We start from the raw sequence: 20266 nt of genomic DNA on the forward strand, positions 1-20266 counted from the left end.
ATACATACTGTATGTATACACATAAAAAGAAATATACATACCTGTATACACACATATACATATTTAGAAATGTGCAAGTATGTATCTATGTTAAAGCCCTTTGGCTGCCTTTTTCTTTACACCCGAGACCTCATATCTTTGAGCCCTTATAACTTTTTAATGCAATTTCTTTTAAAAAATATTTTTTTATCAGACTGTGTCCATATAAGTTCAACTGTACTGTTAAATTTAGATAGTTGCGCTAATCTGATACATGTTAAATTCAATTCTGCTTAAACTAACGCGTTTACTTTCAATTCATAATATGTTCGCTACTTCAGATACCCGCAAAGAGCCATCTAGACCTAATTTGGTAATCCTAAAAGCTATAAAATAATTTTTTCACAAATGGAATAGTTGTAAAATCCAGACTTTGAAAAAAAAATCCAATTGTTTAAGTTTAATTCCGTCATGCGCAAAAAGCAGAGAAATACCTTATATCGCTTGCGCGCTACAGCTAGCCCGCCACTCATAACCTAGCCCTTATTGTGCTCTGTATAAAGTGTTGCTTAATATTCTGTGCTTAATATTCTGGAGCTGTGAAAAAAGAAAATTATAATTGGTTACTTCAGTAAAAAGTCACAACAAGGCTAAGAATAAAATTAAAATATAATATAGTTGCTGTAATATCTGATAAAATTCCTAAACCATTTCTTTTTAACTACACACACTAATGGACGCTTGACTTACTCTAGAAACTCTGTGATATATTTCTGGCTGCATTTTGACCAGGTCCATGGATTTGTATGGTAATTTAAGGTTGCTGCCATCACGTGAAAATCGTTCTTAGCACCTGTTTCTTTGCATTTTAGGCTATCATCATGAGGCATATTAAATCTAAAAAAACAAAACATAAACAAAATCAGTCATGAGGTCTATAATGCTAACATTTCTCTATTATGTAGTTTTAATAAATGATAAAGTGATAAAGCTAACAATCCCTCTTTGTGCCACAAATAATAAATAAAAAGATCCTGGTGCTGGAAGTATAACAGTGTGTTGTACACTCCATATAATATCAGATGGATACACAAATGATGGCACAACACAATTTTAGGAATCTAAAATGTGTTCCTTAATTATGAAAACAAAAAAAACAAACTGCTGTTGAGCTGAAAATTAACACTGAAAATCATGATTGTTATCTACTGGGTAGATTCAAATGTTATCATTAAACCTTAAAGGGACACTGAACCCACATTTTTTCATTTGTGATTCAGATACAGCATGCAATTTTAAGTAACTTTCTAATTTACTCCTATTATCAAATTTTCTTCATTCTCTTGCTATCTTTATTTGAAATGCAAGAATGGAAGTTTAGATGCCGGCCCATTTTTGGTGAAGAGCCTGGCTTGTTCTTGCTGATTGGTGGATAAATTCATCCACCAATCAGCACAGTTCTGAACCAAAAAAAAAAGCTTAGATGCCTTCTTTTTCAAATAAAGATAGTAAGAGAATGAAGAAAATTTATAATAGGAGTACATTGGAAAGTTGCTTAAAATTGCATGCTCTATCTGAATCATGAAAGAAAAAATTTGGGTTCAGTGTCCCTTTAATCCAGATTTCCCAACTGGCAAGCAGTCTTGCTATAGAAAAACATTTCTTCAATTCCAGACATGAAACCCAAAATGTTTCTATAATGATTCCGACAGAGCATAGAATTTTAAACAACTTTCTAATTTACTTCTATTATCAAATTCTCTTGGTACCTTTTGTTGAAAGGCAGGGACGTAATTTCAAGAGCGTGCACGTCTCTGGATCACTATATGGCAGCAGATTTGCAATAATGTTAAGCATTTTCAAGAGCAGTAGATGCCATGGCAGTGTTATTTCTGCTTCAGACCAGTATTTCTCAATCCCGGTCCTGAAGTACCCCTAACAGGCCAGTTTTTCAGCTGATGGATAAGAGCAGGTTAGTTACCATGGTTACTGATCAGCTGTGCTCTAGTTCAGCTATAATAAAAACCTGGCCTGTTAGGGGTACTTGAGAACCATGGTTGAGAAGCACTGCTTCAGACAACTACCTAAGTATCTCTTCAACAAAGAATATCATGGGAACAAAGCAAATTTGATAAAATAAGTAAACAGGAAACATTTTTAAAATTCTATGAATTTTTGGGTTTCATATCCCTTTAATCTATTGAATACATTTTCTAAATCAAGAGAGCTACACAGGATTACATAAAGTTTAAAGAAATTTGACTCTTTAAAAAGTTCTCTATTATTAAAGGAACATGAAACCCCAATCAAATTGGCTTCATTATCTTGGTATTCTTTGTTGAAGGAGCAGTAATGCACTACTGTAAGCTAGCTGGATATATATGGTGAGCCAATGACAAGATGCACATATGTGCAGCTACTATCACCAGCTAGCTCCCCGTAGTGTATTGCTTCTCCTAGTCCTACCTAAGTATGCTTTTCAACAAAAGGATACCAAGAGTACAAAGCTAATTATATAAAAGAAGTAATATGGAACGTTGTTTAAAATTACATTCTCTATCTCAGTGTTTCTCAAAGTTTTTTCCAAGACCCAGTGCAATGATACCACATACTTTCTGGAACCTATTTTTTAGGCTTGGTATGAAAATGTAAGAAGTAATATACAACAAGATGGCTGCAGAAATTGTGCACACTTTATTCATGATTGTATTCAAGCTTGAAAGTATTGTAATAACACACACACTCTCATACAACACACACACCACACACTCTCTCGTACAACACACACACACTCTCTTACAACACACACACCACACACTCTCTCATACAACACACACACACTCTCTTAACCCTTTGAGTGAAAATGACGGCTCTGAGCCGTCACAGTTTCCCAATCTGGTGCTTGAAAGTATTGTAATAACACACACACTCTCATACAACACACACACCACACACTCTCTCATACAACACACACACACACTCTCTTAACCCTTTGAGTGAAAATGACGGCTCTGAGCCGTCACAGTTTCCCACTCTGGTGCTAATGACGGCTCAGAGCCGTCACTAGCACTCTCCCACCTTGAGGGAGATCTGGGGGCTCCCACCCGCTCCTACCCCGGCGATCGTGCCTGTAGAGTGACAGGCATCGCCGGGGTATCACGTTTTGCGCGGTGACGTCATGAGCAATGACGTGATGATGTCCCCACGCAACTTTATAAAAAAATTTGTCAATATAAAGTATAGAGAAAGGGGGCATGCTGCTTAGAAGCCTGTATCAGGCACCCCCAAGACCCACCATTGGAAAGGTGTAAGTCTTGGGGATCTGGGGGAAATAAAAAGTTAAAATATTTTTTTTCACAAAATAAAAAAATAAATTAAATCAGCTTAGCACCCAGGTGGAAAAGTGCTTATCACTCAAAGGGTTAATACACATACAACACATACACACACAAACTTATATAACACACACACACTCATATAACACACACACTCTCATACAACACTCACACATACACTCATATAACACACACACACTCATATAACACATACAACACATACACACACACACTTATATAACACACACACACTCATATAACACACACACTCTTATACAACACTCACACACATACACTCATATAACACACACACTCATATAACACACACACACTCTCATACAACACACACACACACACTCATAATACACATACAACACATACACACACACACACACACACTCATATAACACACACACTCTCATATAACACACACACACTCATATAACACACACACACTCATATAACACACACACACTCTCATACAACACACACACTCTCATAATACACATACAATACATACACACACACACACACTCATATAACACACACACTCTCATATAACACACACACACTCTCATACAACACTCACACACTCTCATAATACAGATACAACACATACACACACACTCATATAACACACACACTCTCATATAACACACACACACACTCATATAACACACACACACACTCATATAACACACACACACTCATATAATACACATACAACACATACACACACACTCTCATATAACACACACACACTCTCATACAACACTCACACACTCTCATAATACAGATACAACACATACACACACACACACTAATATAACACACACACTCTCATATAACACACACACACTCATATAATACACATACAACACATACACACTCATATAACACACACACTCTCATATAACACACACACACTCTCATACAACACTCACACACTCTCATAATACAGATACAACACATACACACACACACTCATATAACACACACACTCTCATATAAAACACACACACTCATATAACACACACACACTCATATAACACACACACACTCATATAATACACATACAACACATACACACACACTCTCATATAACACACACACACTCTCATACAAAACTCACACACTCTCATAATACAGATACAACACATACACACACACACTCATATAACACACACACTCTCATATAACACACACACACTCATATAATACACATACAACACATACACACACACACTCATATAACACACACACTCTCATATAACACACACACACTCTCATACAACACTCACACACTCTCATAATACAGATACAACACATACACACACACACTCATATAACACACACACTCATATAACACACACACCACACACACACACACTCTCATAATACACATACAACACACACACACTCATATGACACACACACTCATATAACAAACACACACTCTCCTACAATACACACACAAGGTGCAACCCAGTAAACATGGTGTTGCAACCCAGTAATGAGTCCTGACCTGTGGTTTAAAGAACCCTGCTCTATCTGAATCATGAAAAAAAAGTTTGGATTTCCTGTCCGTTTAACAGAACAAATTTACAATGTAACATTATATTTCAGACCTGTAAAGTTGTCAGACAAGATGCTATGCAATATATATAAGACTTACACATGTCCCAGTTCATGTGCTATTGTAAATGCAGCACCAAGTCCATTTTCTTCACTTATGGAACAACTTCGAAAGGGATCACATATTGTACCCAGCTCGGCCAAACCTGAAACAATATATATTTCTAAAATTAGCAAATATTTGCTGTTAAAGGGATATTCCAGCCAAAATTGGAAACCACATGGGTGCATTTCAGTATTGAACAGAAGACATTTTGTAATATACATGCATTAGCAAAAATGCTTCTAATAAAAGCTATAGATGTTTCAAAAGTGTATTTAAGTATGCACCGTGCACCAGCATTTTAAACAAAGTACTTGCTCTGAGAGCCCTAGGTGCTTGTATCATCTGGTAATGACTCAATTTGTTAATTGCTGACATGATACACGCCCCACTGATGATCTGAGCAGCTGCATTATTTAAAATGTGGGTGCAGTGACAATATCTAGCTATGTTTCACATGCACGTGCAGAGAAAAATGTTAACACTAAAACAGTGATAACTTTTACTAGAAGCATTTTTGCCAATACATGTCTATTGCAAATATGTTTCTATTCAATAATGTAATAAACCTATGTGCATTTAAATTTTGACTGGAATATCCCTTTAAATTCTAAACAAACAGTGCAATACAACTTAAAATCTATATACTGTATGTATTACTAGTATTAGCCTATTCTTTCAAATAACCTGTTTATTCAACATTGACTATGTTAATAATTCATATACAGAAATGCTAAATAGGTATAATATCAACACTAGCGGTGACTTTTTTTTATTTTATTGAATCATGCAGAAAAAAAAAATATGATACAGAATATGAAATTTATTAATCACATTTACTTAGTTCAATCTCATTGCAGAAAAATAATTCTTAATAATTGAATGTTTAATTTCTATCTATCTATCTATCTATCTATCTATCTATCTATCTATTTATCTGTCTATCATCTATCTCCTATCTATCTATCTATCTATCTATCTATCTATCTATCTATCTATCTATCTATCTATCTGTCTGTCTGTCTGTCTGTCTGTCTGTCTGTCTGTCTGTCATCTATCTCCTATCATCTATCTCTCTATCTATCTATCTATTTATCTATCTATCATCTATCTACAGTATCTATCTATATATCTATCATCTATCTAGCCATCTATCTATCTTTAGATCTATCTATAATCTCTATCTGTCTATCTGTATTTTTGTCTATCTATCTATCTATCTGTCTGTTGATCTATCTATCTATCTATCTATCTATCTATCCAACTATCTATAATCTATCTATTAATTATCTATCTATATATCTACAATATCTATCTGTTTGTATGTATATCTGTTAAACTATCATTTAAAAGTAAAACCAAATAGACCCAAATAAATAAATAAAAAGTAAAGAACACAGAGATCATCCATACCACAAATTACTCTACAAGGAGCTGGTTACTACTGTTAGGTTTGTCGGAGGAAAAATAAAAAACTTTTTATTCAGTTATTATTTACAGATCTTTAATAAACCAGTGATCTGATCACAATATTTTAGGCATCTCCCTAAGAAGCACTGTTTGTTTTATTTATGAATTTTAAAGCTATTCCAGTCAGTGAAGCTGATGAAACCAGAATTATGTTACAATGATAATTGTGCCGGATAAAACTATGGGTTGTACCACTGAGAAATGAGATGGATTACACAATGTGGCGCCTTCTTATAGGTATTTTGGGATGTTATTCATTTTGGAGGAAGAAAGAAGTTGCTGCGGCTGGATAGTCTTTAGTGCAACCTCTTTGGGACTTTGATGTTTGACTGCTATTCATATCTGTTGGACTTGTAGCCCCTCTGGATTCCCCTTTCCAGTCAGGGTTTGTGGTTTTGAATGTAAACAATGAAAGTGCATTGCAAAGTTTTTAAATCATGCATAATTAAAGATTTTTTTGAGAATTATATTTTTAATTTAATGCCCTTTTAAGTGCCTTTATTGGGTAACAAAATACAAAGGTGCCCATTTAACAAGCTCCGTAGTGAGCTTCTGGGCACGTGTTTCTGGCGAGCCTTCAGACTCGCCAGAAACAGCAGTTATGAAGCGGCAGTCACAAAGACCGCTGCTCCATAACCTGTCCACCTGCTCTGAGCAGGCGGACAGACATCGCCGGAAATCAACCCGATCGGGTATGATCGGGTTGATTGACACCCCCCTGCTGGCGGCCCATTGGCCGTGAGTCTGCAGGGGCGGCGTTGCACCAGCAGCTCTTGTGAGCTGCTGGTGCAATGCTGAATACGGAGAGCTTATTGCACTCCACATTCAGCAAGGTCTGGCAGACTTTTTCTAAATAGAGGCCAAAGTCTTTGTAAAAAAAAAGTTATTTAACAATGTTGTTTATTAAAGAGTAATTATTTCTAAATCCTCACTAATGTTAAATACTTATCAGTAGTGGGCACATTCACTATTGATAACGCCTTAGTGTAAATACAGCAAACAATGTGAGACAATTAACCATTATTGTTTATATACTAATATACTCACCTAAGGTATCACACTTATCTCTGGCTCTACATATATCTTCCCTAGAAAAAAGATAACATTTTATAAATTTTAATAAATACAAGTTCATGTGAGCAAATAAATGTTATCCTTTAACGAAATCAGAAGACTCTAATAAGATTGATGCTGTAACCCAAGGGCTTTAAAATTTGTTGGATTGGGGACAGAAAGAACCCTTGCAGTTTATTTATTTACTTTAATCTACCATTTAAGGGACAGTAAAGTCCAAATTAAACTTTCATTATCAAGATGGTGTAAGCAATTTTAAACAACTGTCCAATTTACTTCTCTGATAAAACAAACAAGAGGACAACCGCATCCACAATTCACTAGTAATTTAATGATAACAATGTACTTTTATTATAAAATTTGCTTTGTTTTCTTTGTATACTTTGTTACAAATTTAGAAAGGTAAGAAAGGTAAGAAATCCTGTTTTATGAGATTATATTAAGTGTTGTAAGAGTTTAATCCACTCTAGTAAGATAAAACATGGATAAAGACCAGCACAGTAGTTACATATAGGGAGGAAAGGGACTATGATGAGTGAAATATTTGAAGAGCAGGGAAAGTTACAAAGGTTAGGGAATGGTTACTAATTGTGTAATAAAACTAAGTTCATAGCTACCTGAGGAAGATTTTTTTTTATTTACAGAAGTAGGAGTTTCAGTTATCCAAGCATGAAAAGATAAGAGAGCAATTCATGAGATCATATGGAAAAAGTGAATTAGAAGGAACAATGTTGAGGAATTGGATGATGATAAATTGGCCTGATACTGTACACCACACACCCAAATATATATTCAATGTCAATCGTAATGAGCAAGCAACCTGCATACTTCACATGACCTAAGATGCACTGGTAATGTTTGTACAGTATTAAACTAAACCATGTGTCTGGCTGATGTGTGACACACATATGTGTAGCACACATTGTGTGGTTATTTGGTGGGAAGCCCCCAGATTGCCCTCAAGGTGGGTGAGTGCTAGCGACGGCTCTGAGCTGTCGCCAGCACCTGACTGGGACAATTTGCGATGGCTCAGGGCCGTCGTTAGCACTCAAAGGGTTAAAGACAAAGGGGCAGTAAATACCTTGTAATTACAAGACATTTATGCTGTGTTGCTATTGAATAAAATATCAACCAAATCTAAACATTTTTAAAACAAATTTACATTTTTTTCCAATAGCCAAAACGCCACTCCCTATTTGCTTTAATTGGAAAAGCCATTCTGGGCTTTAGTCTTCAGATATCTAGACTACCCACAGTCATAATGTCAGTATAAAGCACATTGTTATGCAGTTGTTATCAGTTAAAGCCAAAGGAAAGACATGTAGCAAGGTTAGCTTGAACAAGTTATGAAAAGGGAGTAAAATAAAGAATGAAAGTATATTGCACAGATGTTTCATTACACATAACTAAATATTTTATATAAAAATGTATTTACTGTCCCTTAAAATGCAGATGGTATACATGGTCAGCCAAGTTACAGGTTTATCTGCAGATAGGCAGCTGTGTTGCAGTTAGATTTTGTTAGGATGGATAGGTGCCTGTTTAACCTATGTGAAATAGGTACCAGAGTTAAAGTGGATGAGGTAAGAAGCTCCTTACTTGACTTTACATTGTGAACAGCCACTAATTCTCTGTCATCAAATAATAGTGATTTGATTGTGATTAGGTCAAATAATTAGAGGTGTTCTACAAATTGTTTGAGCTATAAATGATAGTGTCTCCATTTGTACACGTTTTTAATTATCTACCACAAAAAAAACGTTTTTTAGAATCAGGATAGGATGAAAATGGATTTGTAGGTACCTGGTTAAACAGGAATAATCAAGTAAGCGCTTTTTAATAATGTGACTCATTGTCTGTGCAAGTACAAGAAAAATTCACATACAATTATGTTTGGGGGAGGGGGGATATCCATAAGACCTTCATTTTAAGGTGCCTAAAATTCTACACTTTATATATTAATAAACTGGCACTGTGTAAATGAAATTGTATTTTGTCTTCTACATTTATACCATTATCAAAGAACTATTGCAAATAAAGCAATTGTGCTGCATAGTTTGTACCTTGTAAGGAGTATTGCTGTATCATGATGAGAAGGGTGAGAATCATCAGCTACGTTCTGAGTTTTTTGCCAAACACAAAAATTGTGTAGTGTTGTTGCTGCATTAAAAGTGATTGTTGGACCTTCCTGCAAGTGAAAGAAAATATGTTATAAAGTCCATCATTTGCAAACATACAGCACATGTATACATCCAGCTCCCAACAATACTAAACTGCTATATGCTGGATAAGATAAGTACCAAACTGCTATATGCTGGATAAGGTAAGTACCAAACTGCTATATGCTGGATAAGGTAAGTACCAAACTGCTATATGCTGGATATGGTAAGTACCAAACTGCTATATGCTGGATAAGGTAAGTACCAAACTGCTATATGCTGGACAAGGTAAGTACCAAACTGCTATATGCTGGATAAGGTAAGTACCAAACTGCTATATGCTGGATAAGGTAAGTACCAAACTGCTATATGCTGGATAAGGTAAGTACCAAACTGCTATATGCTGCTAAGGCACTTGAGAAGTGCAACAAGGGCCTCCTGGGCTATTATAGTCGCCCAGCAATCTTTCCCCGTGTTCTCCAAGCCACTCGACTTCTTTAGCCGACTCCCGCAAAATGGCTTTAAACATCTTGTAAGTACGTTATATAGGTTTGCAGGCTGCTATTGACAACACTGATTTTGCACTATGGCGGCGCCTTCTTTTTTCTTTATATCTTTTCAACACTGTAGAATTTGGACACCAACAGATTTTTGAAGAAGCAGCTAGAGATCTGTGGGACATCATAACATCGTGTCTGGATCGAATTTCACGGATGTGGGATAAGTGCTATTTGTGATCATCACATGAACTTTTTATACACTTTGCAATTGTATTATAAGATTGTGCACTTTTGTCACTTTATTTTATATTTCCCATGTTGATCACTTTGTAAACGTTAATAGGTTTTGAGTTCAATTATAGAGCACTATTACAAGATCAATACTATACCTGTGTATTGATAGGTTAATATATTGTTTAGGCGCATCCAATTGGTTTTATATTATAAGTATCAAACTGCTATATTTTGGATAAGGTAAGTACCAAACTGTTATATACTGGATAAGGTAAGTACCAAACTGCTATATGCTGGGTAAGGTAAGTACCAAACTGCTATATGCTGGACAACGTAAGTACCAAACTGCTATATGCTGGATAAGGTAAGTACCAAACTGCTATATGCTGGACAACGTAAGTACCAAACTGCTATATGCTGGATAAGGTAAGTACCAAACTGCTATATGCTGATAAGGTAAGTACCAAGCTGCTATATGCTGGATAAGGTAAGTACCAAACTGCTTTATGCTGGATAAGGTATGTACCAAACTGCTATATACTGGATAAGTACCAAACTGCTATATGCTGGATAAGGTAAGTACCAAACTCAGCAGCCTGCTCAATACAGCTGCAACCACCGGCCATCTATACGTTCAACAACCTCACTCTTAAAGAGACATGAAACTTAAACATTTTCTTTCATGATTCAGATACTGCATACAATTTTAAACAACTTTATAATTTACTTCTATTATAAAAATGTCTTTGTTTTCTTGTTATCCTTTGTTGAAAACTAGAGATGTAAGCTCAGGAGTGTGCACATGTCTGCAGCACTATAGGACAGCAGTTTTGCTACAATGTTATGCATTAGCAGGAGCACTAGAGGGCATAACTATTTCCTGTCATGTGGTGCTTCAGGCATGTGCACGCTAGCTACCTAGGTATCTTTTCAACAAAGAATAATCATGAGAACAAAGCAAATTTGATAATAGAAAAAAATTGGAAACTTTTTAAAAATTGCATTTTCTATCTGAAGAATGAAAGAAAGAAAGAAAGAAAATTGAGTTTTATGTCCCTTTTTAATGTGTGGCAAAGCATTATAAATGTATAACTTAACCATGTATTAATAATTATTAAAGTAATAAAAGTTTCATAAGTCTTTATAACAGCACCATGAAAGCAGGTGCCAAACATGTCAGCTGCTCAATGTATTTCTTGCCTTATTATTTATCATTTATTACTTTACCCGAACAATACCAATGATTGATCTAAACACTATAGCAATTGCCATTCAACCCAGTGTGACAGACTCCTTCATTGAGAGTAAGGTTTAGAGAAAATATGGAAAAACAATGTTACTCCTGAAAAAAATATAATAACCACCATTAAGGCATTAAGACCCTTTTCCAAACTATTGCAACTGGCTGTCCAAAAAAAACCAAGCAGTTTTTGGCATTATTTCCTATTGCAATTGCACTCAGTAAAAGCACAACCAACAATTTGAATTAAATAAGATACCCATATTACTAATCTATACTATAATTGCGTTTGTAATGTCCGTCGCTGTCGGCAGTTGCGCACGCATCTTCAATGGAATGTTGGCAGCACGAGGCAGCCAGGTGCATCCTGGATTACGAAAATGGCAGGGTGGTGAAAGGATCCACCTTCGGTGTATTCTTTCACCACCCTTCCATTTTCAGAATCTACCGGGATGCAGCGAAGGCAAACGGAGCATTTAAAAATAAAAAAAAACACCACCCGCACAAAGTATAACAATAAAAAAACAACCTCCCACATGAAGTATTAACACATACAGCGCAAACCCACATATCGCAAAATAATAAAGTAATTAACCCCTTAATCCCTTAACCGTCAACCACCCACATCTCAATAAATCTAATTACCCTGAAGACCGGCGACCGCGGAGCAATGGAGCGTGGAGGATCTTCTTCTTCCGATCACTGCCGTACATTGAATAGTGAATTTAAGGTACGCGATTAAAGATGGTGTCCCTTGAATTCCTACTGGCTGATTTGATTCTTCAAATTCAAAAAGTTTAAATCAGCCAATAGGATTTCAGTAGCTCTCATCCTCCTATTGGCTGATTTGAATTTGAAGAATCATATCAGCCAATAGGATTTCAAGGGACGCCATCTTTAATCGCATACCTTGAATTCACTATTCAGTGTACGGCGGCGATCGAAGAAGAGGATCCTCCACGCTCCATGGCTCCACGGTCGCCGGTCTTCAGTTCCACCGTCGCCGGTATTCAGTTCCGCTGTCCTGGATGAAGAAAGAAGAGGTGCCCGCTTGGAAGAAGATGTTGGCCACTTGGAAAAAGACTTCACCGCATAGAAGAGGACCTTCTCCGCCGGACTTCAGGACCCATGAGTATCTATTTGGGGCTTTAGTGTTAGTTTTTTGTTTTTTTTGGGGGGGGGGTTAAATTAGGGATAGGCAGCAAAAGAGCTGAATGCCCTTTTCAGGGCAATGGATAGTTTAGGTTTTTTAGTGTTAGGTTTTTTTATTTTGGGGGGTTTGGTGGGTGGTGGGTTTTACTGTTGGGGGGACTTAGAATTTTTGTTAACTGAAGAGCTGTTTAACTTAGGGCAATGCCCTGCAAAAAGCCCTTTTAAGGGTTATTGGTAGTTTAGCATTAGATTAGGGGGTGTTTTTATTTGGGGGGGGTTATTTTCATAGGGTTTAGTTTTTGTTTTTTGGGGGGTTTTAGACTTAGGTTTTTTTTTAAGTTTTGTTTTTGTTTTTTACATTAGGGATGGGCAGCAAAAGAGTTGAATGTCCTTTAAGGGCAATGCCTATACAGTTGCCCTTTTCAGGTTTTTTAGTGTTAGGTTTATTTATTTTGTGTCGGTTTGGTCGGTTTGTGGGTTTTACTGTTAGGGGGGACTTAGAATTTTTTGTAACTGCAAAAGAGCTGTTTAACTTAGGGCAATGCCTTATGAAAAGCCCTTATAAGGGCTACTGAAAATTTAGCATTAGATTAGGGGGTGTTTTTATTGGGGGGGGGGGCTTTTTAATTTTTATAGGCTTACCAACTAGCATAATATAAATAGGATTGTCGTGCACTCAGATTAAGTACATGACACAGCTTTGCCTATTAGAGGGACATTAAATCCTAAATAAACGGTAGATAGAATGATTTATCCAAAGCAAAGAGAAGCCTGAGAATAATATGCAGATAATAATATAGATTGATAATAGTTGTTTAAATAAGAAAACAATAAGTGTTAAGTGTTCACTTCTATTTTCTAACCTAGGTTTCTCTTTCTTCTGAGCCAATTTGGGACACTTATAAATCATCTGAGTGTGTAACCAATGACCTTGTGTAAGTGTTATGTATGGAGTCTATACTTTTAACAGGAATTGGAAAGCTCACATTTTTTAGAATTAAATCACAGTTAAAAGGGTACAAATTAAATAGATTATATTGCAAAAGTTTTTTGTTTTCTTTTTTACTAAATAAAATGAAACATTTTATATTACAATCTCAAACACCTAGATTACGAGTTTTGCGTTAGAGGCTATGCGGTGCTAACGAGCAGTTTATGCTCACCGCTCACTTACAGACAGCGCTGGTATTACAGGTTTTTACAACCCAGATAAGAAGTGAGCGTTGAGCAAAATTTTGCTCCTTACTGCACTCCAATACCAGCGCTGCTTACGTTAGAGGTGAGCTGGTGTAACGTGCTCGTGCACGATTTCCCCATAGGAATCAACGGGGAGAGCCGGCTGAAAGAAAGTCTAACACCTGCAAAAAAGCAGCTTAAAGCTCATTAACGCAGCCCCATTGATTCCTATGGGGAACTAAAAGTTATGTCTACACCAAACACCCTAACATGAACCCCGAGTCTAAACACCCCATATCTTACACTTATTAACTCCTAAACTGCCGCCCCTGACATCGCCGCAATCTACATTATAATTATTAACCCCTAATCTGCCGCTCCGGACACCGCCGCCACCTGCATTATACTTATGAACCCCTAAACTGCCATCCCCAATGTCGCCACCACCTACCTACATTTATTAACCCCTAATCTGCTGCCCCAACGTCGCCACCACTATAATAAACATATTAACCCCTAAACCGCCACACTCCCACCTCGCAAACATTAGTTAAATATTATTAACCCCTAATCTGCCGGCCCTAACATCGCCGCCACCTACCTACATTTATTAACCCCTAATCTGCCGCCCCCAATGTCGCCGCCACTATATTAAAGTTATTAACCCCTAAACCTAAGTCTAACCATAAACCTAACACCCCCTAACTTAAATATAATTTAAATAAATCTAAATAAAATTACTATTATCAACTAAATTATTCCTATTTAAAACAAAATACTTACCTGTAAAATAAACCCTAAGCTAGCTACAATATAACTAATAGTTACATTGTATCTAGCTTAGGGTTTATTTTTATTTTACAGGCAAGTTTGTATTTATTTAATAACTACCTAGTTAAAATTTTCCATCAGCCAATCAAAATTTTCCTACCTTAATTCCGATTGGCTGATAGAATCCTATCAGCCAATCGGAATTCGAGGGACACCATCTTGGATGACGTCCCTTAAAGGAGCTTTCATTCGTCGGTAGTCCGTCGGGCCAGCAGGATGTTCCGCGTCGGAGGTCTGCAAGATGAACATGGATCCGGAAGAAAGAAGATTGAAGATGCCATTGATAGAAGACTTCAGCCGGATCATGGACCTCTTCAGCTCCCGCTTGGATGAAGACTTCAGCCGGATCATGGACATCTTCAGCCCCCCGCTTGGGCTTGGATCAAGACATCGGAGGAGCTCTTCTGGATCGATCGGTGAACCTGGTATGGTGAAGATAAGGTAGGAAGATCTTCAGGGGCTTAGTGTTAGGTTTATTTAAGGGGGTTTGGGTTAGATTAGGGGTATGTGGGTGGTGGGTTGTAATGTTGGGGGAGTATTGTATGTGTTTTTTTTACAGGCAAAAGAGCTGAATTCTTTGGGGCATGCCCCGCAAAGGGCCCTGTTCAGGGCTGGTAAGGTAAAAGAGCTTTGAACTTTAGTAATTTAGAATAGGGTAGGGCATTTTTTTATTTTGGGGGGCTTTGTTATTTTATTAGGGGGCTTAGAGTAGGTGTAATTAGTTTAAAATTGTTGTAATATTTTTCTGATGTTTGTAAATATTTTTTTACTTTTTGTAACTTAGTTCTTTTTTATTTTTTGTACTTTAGTTAGTTTATTTCATTGTATTTATTTGTAGATATTGTATTTAATTAATTTATTGATAGTGTAGTGTTAGGATTAATTGTAGGTAATTGTAGGTATTTTATTTAATTAATTTATTGATAGTGTAGTGTTAGGTTTAATTGTAACTTAGGTTAGGATTTATTTTACAGGTAATTTTGTAATTATTTTAACTATTTTAGCTATTATATAGTTCTTAACTATTTAATAGCTATTGTACCTGGTTAAAATAAATACAAAGTTGCCTGTAAAATAAATATTAATCCTAAAATAGCTATAATATAATTATAATTTATGTTGTAGCTATATTAGGGTTTATTTTACAGGTAAGTATTTAGATTTAAATAGGAATAATTTATTTAATAAGAGTTAATTTATTTCGTTAGAATAAAATTATTTTTAATTTAGGGGGGTGTTAGGGTTAGGGTTAAAATTAGCTTTAGGGGTTAAAAATTTTATTAGAGTAGCGGTGAGCTCTGATAGGCAGATTAGGGGTTAATACTTGAAGTTAAGTGTCGGCGATGTTAGGGAGGGCAGATTAGGGGCTAATACTATTTATTATAGGGTTATTGAGGCGGGAGTGAGGCGGATTAGGGGTTAATAAATTTATTATAGTAGCGGTGCAGTCCGCTCGGCAGATTAGGGGTTAATAAGTGTAGGCAGGTGGAGGCGACATTGAGGGGGGAAGATTAGGGGTTAATAAATATAATATAGGGGTCTGCGGTGTTAGGGGCAGCAGATTAGGGGTACATAGCTATAAGGTAGCTGGCGGCGGCGTGCGGACGGCAGATTAGGGGTTAATAATAATATGCAGGGGTCAGTGATAGCGGGGGCGGCAGATTAGGGGTTAATAAATATAATATAGGGGTCGGCGGTGTTAGGGGCAGCAGATTAGGGGTACATAAGTATAATGTAGGTGGTGGTCGTCAGATTAGGGGTTAAAAAAAATTAATCGAGTGGCGGCGATGTGGGGGGGCCTCGGTTTAGGGGTACATAGGTAGTTTATGGATGTTAGTGTACTTTAGAGCACAGTAGTTAAGAGCTTTATGAACCGGCGTTAGCCCAGAAAGCTCTTAACTACTGACTTTTTTCTTCGGCTGGAGTTTTGTCGTTAGATTTCTAACACTCACTTCAGACACGACTCTAAATACTGGAGTTAGAAAGATCCCATTGAAAAGATAGGATACGCAATTGACGTAAGGGGATCTGCGGTATGGAAAAGTCATGGCTGGAAAGTGAGCGTTAGACCCTTTCCTGACTGACTCCAAATACCGGCGGTAGCCTAAAACCAGCGTTAGGAGCCTCTAACGCTGGTTTTCACGGCTACCGCCAAACTCTAAATCTAGGCCTTAAATTCTGATTGGCTGATAGAATTCTATCAGCCAATCGGAATTAAGGTAGGAAAAATCCTATTGGCTGATGCAATCAGCCAATAGGATTGAAGTTCAATCCTATTGGCGGATCCAATCAGCCAATAGGATTGAGCTGGCATTCTATTGGCTATTCCAATCAGCCAATGGAATGCCAGCTCAATCCTATTGGCCAATCACATCAGCCAATAGGATTTTTTCTACCTTAATTCTGATTGGCTGATAGAATTCTATCAGCCAATCGGAATTGAAGGGACGCCATCTTGGATGACGTCACTTAAAGGTACCTTCATTCTTCAGTCGCCGTGGAAAGAAGAGGATGCTCCGCGTCAGATGTCTTGAAGATGGACCTGCTCCGCGCCGGATGGATGAAGATAGAAGATGCCGTCTGGATGAAGAATTCTGTCTGTCTGGAGGACCACTTCTGCCCATCTGGTAAGGGCTATTTGTAATTTAGTGTAGGGTAGGGCTTTTTTATTTTGTTAGGGGATTAGATTAGGTGTAATTAGTTTAAAAATCTTGTAATTTGTTTATTATTTTCTGTAATGTAGTGTTTGTTTGTTTTTGTACTTTAGATAATTTAATTTAATTGTATTTCATTGTATTTAATTTAGGGAAATAATTTAATTGTAGTGTAGAGTTAGGTGTAATTGTATCTTAGGTTAGGTTTTATTTTACAGGTACTTTTGTATTTATTTTAACTAGGTAGTTATTAAATAGTTAATAACTATTTAATAATTATTGTACCTAGTTAAAATAAATACAAACTTGCCTGTAAAATAAAAATAAACCCTAAGCTAGATACAATGTAACTATTAGCTTTATTGTAGCTATCTTAGGGTTTATTTTACAGGTAAGTATTTCGTTTTAAATAGGAATAATTTAGTTAATTATAGTAATTTTTATTTATATTTATTGTAATTATATTTAAGTTAGGGGGTGTTAGGGTTAGGGTTAGACTTAGGATTAGGGGTTAATAACTTTAATATAGTGGTGTCGATGTTAGGGATGGCAGATTAGGGGTTAATAATATTTAACTAATGTTTGCGAGGCAGGAGTGCGGCGGTTTAGGGGTTAATATATTTATTATATTGGCGGCGATGTCCAGTTCTGCAGATTAGGGGTTAAAATTTTTATTTTAGTGTTTGCAATGTGGGGGGGGCCTCGGTTTAGGGGTTAATAGGTAGTTTATGAGTGTTAGTGTACTTTTTAGCACTTTAGTTAAGAGTTTTATGCTACGGTGTTGTATTGTAACACTCTTAACTACTGACTTTAAAATGCGGTACCAGGCTTGACAGGAGAGGGTCTACCGCTCACTTTTTGTCAGACTCGTAATACCGACGCTATGCAAGTCCCATTGAAAAAAGAGGATACGCAATTTCCGTAAGTGGATTTGCGGTATTTCCAAGTCTGGACAAAAAAGTGAGCGGTACACCTGTACCTGCAAAACTCGTAATACCAGCGGGCGTTAAAAAGCAGCGCTAGGACCGGCCAACGTTGCTTTTTAAGCCTAACGCACAACTCGTAATCTAGCCGAAAGTGTTTAATGTCCCTTTGATGTAAAATCAGAATACAGTCAGCTCACAACATTTACCAAAATAAGTGCAATCATACCTGTACCTGCAAAACTCGTAATACCAGCGGGCGTTAAAAAGCAGCGTTAGGACCGACCAACGCTTCTTTTTAAGTCTAACGCACAACTCGTAATCTAGCCGAAAGTGTTTAATGTCCCTTTGATGTAAAATCAGAATACAGTCAGCTCACAACATTTACCAAAATAAGTGCAATCATAGAAGGTCAAACATTTTATGAAACACCACTTGAAAAGTTGTTTCTGAGGAGTTAAAATATTGGGGAATATTGCATGGCATGAAGTCACATGGTAACCAGGTTGTATAATGGATTAGTAATAGTTTGTAATTGCTTTCACTAAAAAAGAAAGCAAACCAATTTTTTACGGTTTAGAATAGTAACAATTATTCAGACAAACTATATGATGGAATTTTCAATTTGTTTGAGTGTTACCCTGTAGTTAAAAATCAAAATGTTCTTTATGTTCTATTTAAACAGTGATTTTTGTAAAGAAAAATGTTTTAATTTGTGTTAAATAAAATGTAACATAATATTGTATACTGCATTTATTTCTGAATAAGGAAACATTTCTCTAATGAGATGTGTTCATGCCTTACAATTGGTGCTTGGGCTAAACCTCAGATAAAATATATTCATTTGATACTTCATTTCCAATAAAATATTATCAGTAAGTGATTTAACAACACGTGGGGTGAATTTTGAAGTTTGAAATCTGTGTCATTTCTATGTGATGTGAATGTCTTTTTTATATTCAGTGTTTGGCTTTAATTAACATATATTTTATTTGAAAATAAAAGTATTTGCAGATTGCCAATAAATCTCATTCTTTAAATTGAGTAATATAACACATGGCAGATATTCTTAAAGGGGCTTGAATCTCAGACGTTTTCTACCATTATTCAGACAGAGCACATCATTTTAAACAACTATTCACTTCTGTTATCTAATTTGCTTTGCACTCTTGATATCCTTTGCTGAAAAGCGTGCCTAGGTGGGTTCAGGAGAAGCAATGTACTGCTGGAAGATTGATAAGCACAGTGGGTAACAAGAGGCAAACGTGCAGCCATCAATCAGCAGCTAGTTCTCAGTAGTGCATTACTGCTCCTGAGCCTACCTAGGTATGCTTTTTAACAAAGGATACCAGGTGACAGAAGCAAATTAGAAAATATAAATAAATTAAAACATGTTTTATTATCTAATTCTCTAAGGCCTAGATTTAGAGTTCGGCGGTAGCCGTCAAAACCAGCGTTAGAGGCTCCTAACGCTGGTTTTGGCCGCCCGCTGGTATTTGGAGTCAGTGATTAAAGGGTCTAACGCTCACTTTACAGCCGCGACTTTTCCATACCGCAGATCCCCCTACGCCATTTGCGTAGCCTATATTTTCAATGGGATCTTTCTAACGCTGGTATTTAGAGTCGTTTCTGCAGTGAGCGTTAGAGCTCTAACGACAAGATTCCAGCCGCCTGAAAAAAGCAGGAGTTAAGAGCTTTCTGGCTAACGCCGGTTCATAAAGCTCTTAACTACTGTACCCTAAACTACACTAACACCCATAAACTACCTATGTACCCCTAAACCGAGCTCCCCCCACATCGCCGCCACTCGATTAAAATTTTTAACCCCTAATCTGCCGACCGCCACCTACGTTATACTTAT

At 36.7% G+C, this 20266-nt stretch overlaps 1 protein-coding gene across 1 annotated transcript in view; it reads right to left on the reverse strand.

The window, feature by feature from the left end:
* Positions 1-20266, reverse strand: part of ADAMTS20 (ADAM metallopeptidase with thrombospondin type 1 motif 20) — a 578468-nt gene that overhangs the window by 387308 nt on the left and 170894 nt on the right. The window contains 4 exon segments of the mRNA XM_053719202.1: positions 730-876; positions 4990-5095; positions 7510-7550; positions 9600-9724. Coding sequence (XP_053575177.1) covers positions 730-876; positions 4990-5095; positions 7510-7550; positions 9600-9724 — 419 coding nt within the window.

This window comes from Bombina bombina, chromosome 6 (assembly GCF_027579735.1).
Source record: "Bombina bombina isolate aBomBom1 chromosome 6, aBomBom1.pri, whole genome shotgun sequence".
Lineage (NCBI taxonomy): Eukaryota > Metazoa > Chordata > Amphibia > Anura > Bombinatoridae > Bombina > Bombina bombina.